We start from the raw sequence: 6,000 nt of genomic DNA on the forward strand, positions 1-6,000 counted from the left end.
AGCTTTTCTCCTCTCAATTCCAACATGGTAGAGTCTTAAGTGTGTGTTTCTCCCTAGTCTTATTTGTTCCCCTCGCTCCATCTTTTTCCTCTCCTCACTTTATTTTCTTCCTAGTGGGCTTTGATTTCTCCATGTCTGCAAGTGACAGTTCTTCTGCATTTTCTGGTAGAATCATTCGTTGATGCCACCATGGAAGACGTACATCTATTCGAACTGCAAGAACAAGGAGAAACCCAGGAAGAAAACTAAGTTTCTAATCCTTCTTCTATCACAAGAGAATCAATGATAGTGGCCGATTTGAACTTACAAATTGAAGCATTGCAGAAGAAAATGAGAAATTTAACATTGTGTTGTTAGGTTTTTCAATTTTAATTATAATGTTAGTTTTAGGAGAAATATATTTTAGGAGAAATTTGTAGTAGCATCTTTTGATATTATAAGTGTTGTTTTGCTGAAGAAATATTGTGAATGAAGTTCCTCAAGGTTTTGTTCCTATTGTCAGTTACTTTGCAGTTCCTCAAGTTTTTCATTTGAAATTTGATTTGGGTCTATCTACTTTCAATTACTTTGCAGAACAATAAAATGATGCTCAACTTGATCAAATATCATATAATTGGTCATACTTTTCAGGTGTTGATTGCATACATTTAAAGCATAATTATCTAATAAATCTATATAAGTCATTAAACTATCCTAAAATCATTACCATGGAAGAAGCCTACAAATTGGTTGAAGAAATGATAAAACTAAAGCAAACCATCCACCAGAGAGCAATTATCAAAGTGTCTCACTTTAGATTTAGCATTTGTGATAGTTTCAGATATCTTGGTAGACTCATCCTATGCTCTAGCCAGTAATTCCTTGCAAGCAGTCTCCTTTTTTCCAGTGCCTTCTTTTCTGCTTCACATCGTTCCAATTCTCTCTTGATACTTTCAACAATCATTTTGCTGACATACTTTTTTGCTTTTAGTAATGGTCATTCCTTGTTCTCTTTATTTCAAAGTTCAAATACCAGCTCCAAAACAATGTGTAAATTACAAGAGAAAGAGAAGAACAGGACATTAAATCATGTGATTATTTTTCAAACTCTACAAGCTGCTTTAACTATTATGGAAATTGTACAAATCCAAAGAAAATTGCTAGCACGAATTGCTCCAAAGTCTGCATAAAAGCTCCAACACCTGAGCAGAAAACTGCTAGCAAATTTCATTTGACACTTCCTATACCAAAGAACCAACATGGCTCAGCCATAATTTCATTTTAGACTAAAGCATATGATGCGCACATGCACCAGTGCATGCTAATTAAGTACCATAAGCTTTCACACCATAAACCAAAATACTCAAGCTTTCATAGATAAGTACCATAATGTTTAGGTCATTCAAGCTTTCAAATTTAATAGTCCCGACTCACGTCAGCTGACAAATATTTCCAGCATACTTTGACAAGAAAAAAAAATCCATTTGATATCAGCCGAAAAATAGTCTTGGTTGATGTCGATTTTAAAACATCATCGATTGTGGTCAGACAAAACAATTTTAGTTAAAATTATCAATATTTTATATTTTTAAATTAATAAAAATTGAAAAATATTTTTTAATTAATATTTCAAATCTAGATTGTGTTTTTTTTCTATAAAGTTTAATACTAAAATTTCATCTATTTAAAATATAAAAATAAAATTTTTGCATATGTAGAATATTCAATTGCCTTATCTAAACAAAGAATTTAAAATTCAAAAAATTTAAATTAATTTATCCAAACAAAGTATTTATAAAATAATAGAAATTAAAATCAAAACAATTTAAATTATAGGCATTTAAAATTCCCTAGAATTTTAAAATTTCTAATCCAAACAAAAGGTAACTTCGCACACTAGAAATAATTTTATAAATTGAAACTCAAAACTAATATTTTCATAAGTAAATTCAAACTATCTTCAAAATATTAAATTTCAGAAATAATTATTTTTTTTGAAAGAAAATAACTATCTTTTTTTAAGCCTTAATTTATCCTTATATGACGGCAAATGTCTTTTTTTTTAAAAAAAATAAAAATAAAAAAAATCCTATACCTCATCTTATTGTTGCGTGCTTTACAAGCTAACAGAGAAACTATAAATAAGCCTAACACAACATTGGCAACAAACACCAACGTTTGATTAAGAAAATAGAAGCCTTATTTTGCTCTCTGTTCTTTCTCAACAATCCTTCCAACAAATCAAGCTACGTTTCTACCACTCAGGTTTGTTTCTCCGAACGCGAAAATCTAATACTTCTTTTAGGGTTTGTGATGGACGATCTACGAGAATCTATGTTCTATCCGACTTCATTTATCTCAGTGAAGTTTTCTGCGCTTCCACGATGCAAATATAGGGTTTCGCGTTTAGGGTTCCTTTCAATTTATTTATTTCGGGGTTTTCATAAGGATCGGCGATACCCTAATTTGGGGTTTTGGGAGAGTCTCTATTGACGTTGCTGATCAGGGTTAAATTATTGGTCTTTGATCCATGTTGTTGATCTTCCTCGATCAACATAGTTTTGTTGCCGTTCATCACTTGCTTTACGATTGTTATTTTGGGAATGGAAAATTTGGGAGCCAAAAGGTTTTGGGTTTTGGATGAAGAATTAAGTCTATGGCTGGGATTTAATCATCGAGTTAATGACTGAAAGCATGAGCCATGGAGAATGTTATTGATAGGATACAGTACCTGATCTGGGATGTCATTACAATGCCATGTTTGTTTTTTAGAATATCATGGATACAAAGTTTGCACGAAGGACTGAGCGCATTGGTAGAACAACATGTTCTTATTGGAGAGCTGGAAGATGTAACAGAAATCCTTGCAGATTTTTGCACATAGAGACACCATCTCCACCTGCTGCTTGTGGTTATGGCAATACTGCATATAGCTACGGAAAAAAGCCCCATTCCTTCTCTGAGAATACCCTGAAATATGGTTCAAAGAAAGCATTGCTTAGAGATAATGGAGATAGAGGAGATGCGACAAGGGTTGCTAAGGCTTTCAAGAAATCATCACCAAGGATATGTAAATACTGGATCAACAACAATTGTGTACATGGTGAACAATGCCTGTATCTGCATTCATGGTTTCGTGGTGATGGGTTTTCCACCGTAACGAAACTTCAAGAACATAAGAAGGTACTTGACTCTTGAACCTCCATTTAGTATTTAACACACCGAAATTATATTTAAAGTTCTTTCATAGTTCCTTTTTAGCATAATGATTAAATCAGAATTGATATCTGACTTAATAATCGACTAATGTTTTAACAATTATTGATTACAGTCATAGAGTTTAATAATGTAACTATATGCTAGAATAACGGAATAAGTGTTTTCTGAAAAAGCATTATCTTCCCTAGTTTCCTAGGAAATGCTAGAATTTGTGAGCCTCCGCATCATGTTAATATTTTTTGTAGTAGTTAAATTAAAGCTTTTGACAACAGGTTATCACTGGCATCGCACTTCCTGTTGGATCCGACAAACTTTATTCTGGCAGCACTGATGGGACAGTTAGGATATGGGACTGCCATACTGGTCAATGTGCTAAAGTCATCAATCTTGGTGCTGAGGTTACCTCTTTGATCAGTGAGGGGTCATGGATTTTTGTTGGTCTGCAAAATGCTGTCAAGGTAAGCTCTTATCTGTCATTGTTTTGTTTTGATGTATGATAATGTCTAATCATAGGAGTAGTACATGCAAACTGATTATGTGGCTGTGGTTGTTGTGAAGGCTTGGAATATCCAGACCATGTCAGAGTTTACTCTTGATGGACCCAAAGGCCGAGTCCGTGCCATGACTGTTGGCAACAATACACTCTTTGCTGCTGCAGAGGTAACTAACCATGTTATTAATATTGTCCAATGATATTCCCCTAACCGAATTCTTTTTTTCTGCGTGAGTTAAAATTTGTTTTATTTAAAATTTCAGGATGGTGTCATTTTTGCTTGGAGAGGAAGCTCTAAATCTGATTCTCCTTTTGAACTGGTTGCGTCACTCACTGGCCACACTAAAGCAGTGGTTTGTCTGGCGGTTGGATGCAAGATGCTGTACTCCGGGTCCATGGACCAAAGCATAAAGGTATGTCTGTTGTTGAGGATTCTATTTTTCTTTATTAACATGAGAATTTTTTCTGAGAACAGGATATGTAATTTTCTTTGAACTGTCCTATAACGACGGGATCTTGTTATTTTGTCTTCTTCAGGTCTGGGACATGGATACATTACAGTGTACAATGACACTAAATGATCATACTGACGTAGTCACATCCCTTATCTGTTGGGATCAATATCTGTTGTCAAGTTCATCTGACCGCACAATTAAAGTCTGGGCTTGCATTGAAGCAGGATCTTTGGAAGTGATATATACACACACCGAAGAAAATGTAAGCGTTGACTTAATCTTATGTTGAAATATCATTTGGTTTTATTTTCATGTGTAAGAAGTCAAGCTGATATTTCTTATAATGCTGGACGAGTTGGTCAATCTCCTAAGTTGATGATTTTTTTATATTACAGGGTGTTGTTTCACTTTTTGGGATGCCTGATGCAGAGGGAAAGCCAATATTATTTTCCTCGTGCAGAGACAATTCAGTTCACATGTATGAATTGCCATCGTAAGTAAATCTAAATTATTCACGTTTCTTTTTGTTACTGTACCTCCGTCATGGTAATATTTCTTTTTTTTTTTTGTTGCATCCTCGATGATGTTTTTTCAACAGATTTTCAGAGAGGGGACGTTTATTTGCCAAGAAAGATGTGGCATTAATTGAGTTAGGTCCTGGTGGCCTCTTCTTCACTGGAGATGAGAGTGGTTTGCTGATGGTGTGGAAATGGTTGGAGGTACCCAAGGTGGCATCCTCTTGACATGTGTTTCCTTTCAACATTGGAGTTGTATTAACCCATCTATTTCCTCTTGAAGCAGATGGTGATAAGGATGAATTTATTTGTCTGAGCAGTAAATTCACTGTAAAAACAATTGTATAGAAATTGACAATTTTATAGAAATACCAATTTCATTCTTTCATATTCTTCCCAGCTGATGTAATCTTCTCCTGCTTTGATAAATATATTACTATTGTAAGTAACATGGTTTGTAATGAAGTCCGTTTTCAAATTCTTTCCATCATTATCAAAGAATACATTTTTGGAATCCAAATATAAGTTCGACCCAGAATATAGTTTTTCTTGTTAAAAATCGTTATTGTAATTCAATTATTTTGGCATTACTGCTATTGTAATTCAATACATATATTTTGGTGGAGTGTGGGGGCGTGGGTGTCATCATCTACACCTGAGCCTTCATCATAATCTCTCCATCTGTCTAGACAACATCTTCATCTTTTGTTCAAGAGAAGAACCAGATGAATTAACTTCCACCTACCTGATGAACCCTAGAGGATCTCTTGTCACCCATGCCATTGTAAGCATTAGAGGCCTATAGTTTTGGAAAGAAAACAGGAAGGGGAAATTGAGACTCCATATTTTGTTGACTCCGCAACATTGTCATATTCATATTACCATGTCAAAATATTGTTTCACTCCTCAGAAGCTTAGACGAGGGAGCAAGTAGAGAAACAGCCCTGTAGAGCTGCCTAGCTCAGTTTACGTTCAGAAAATTATTTTAAACCTTCTATGTGTTTTTGTTATCATCCCGTGAATATAACATTTAAACCAAGAAAAATATTGCACTGCAAATAAGCATGTCTTCGTAATTTTACTATACACTTTTGGAAGCTTCAAGTTCTTAATGCAAACTTGGCACGGTCATGAGCAAGTGAATTATTTTGTTTGTTGGGTTATAGAAAGCTTTGGAAAGCTTGATTTTTCTTCTTATTATTCCGAGAATATGAAAGCAATGGAAGAAAGATATTCCATAGCTAAAAAACGTATGTCGTCCCAAGTATACTATACACGTTGGAAGCTGCTGCCTACTGGTGCTTGAAGTTTTTGTAATGTACAAACAATAAATAGTGAC

At 34.4% G+C, this 6,000-nt stretch overlaps 1 protein-coding gene across 2 annotated transcripts; it reads left to right on the forward strand.

Moving 5' to 3' along the window:
• The first annotated feature begins 2,142 nt into the window (after positions 1-2,142).
• LOC100802829 (zinc finger CCCH domain-containing protein 48) lies at positions 2,143-5,047 on the forward strand. 2 transcript variants are annotated; one of them, XM_014767424.2, is made up of 7 exons: positions 2,143-3,162; positions 3,471-3,656; positions 3,757-3,858; positions 3,955-4,104; positions 4,229-4,408; positions 4,542-4,643; positions 4,745-4,871. In XM_014767424.2, the coding sequence occupies exons 1-6, from the start codon at positions 2,758-2,760 to the stop codon at positions 4,641-4,643; spliced, it is 1,125 nt and encodes a 374-aa protein (XP_014622910.1). In that variant the 5' UTR covers positions 2,143-2,757; the 3' UTR covers positions 4,745-4,871. The 2 variants fall into 2 exon arrangements, with proteins under 2 accessions (XP_014622910.1, XP_003546496.1); XM_003546448.4 differs by having other exon boundaries at positions 2,144-3,162; positions 4,542-4,639; positions 4,745-5,047.
• Positions 5,048-6,000: the final 953 nt, after the last annotated feature.

Source organism: Glycine max, chromosome 15, assembly GCF_000004515.6.
Source record: "Glycine max cultivar Williams 82 chromosome 15, Glycine_max_v4.0, whole genome shotgun sequence".
Taxonomy (NCBI): domain Eukaryota; kingdom Viridiplantae; phylum Streptophyta; class Magnoliopsida; order Fabales; family Fabaceae; genus Glycine; species Glycine max.

Excerpts from the sequence above, each read along its gene's own strand:
- LOC100802829 (XM_003546448.4), top strand. The coding sequence starts at position 2,758 with ATGGATACAAAGTTTGCACGAAGGACTGAGCGCATTGGTAGAACAACA. Across the intron at positions 3,163-3,470 it reads AACTTCAAGAACATAAGAAG|GTTATCACTGGCATCGCACT; the intron begins GTACTTGACTCT and ends TTTTGACAACAG. Across the intron at positions 4,640-4,744 it reads CACATGTATGAATTGCCATC|ATTTTCAGAGAGGGGACGTT; the intron begins GTAAGTAAATCT and ends TTTTTTCAACAG.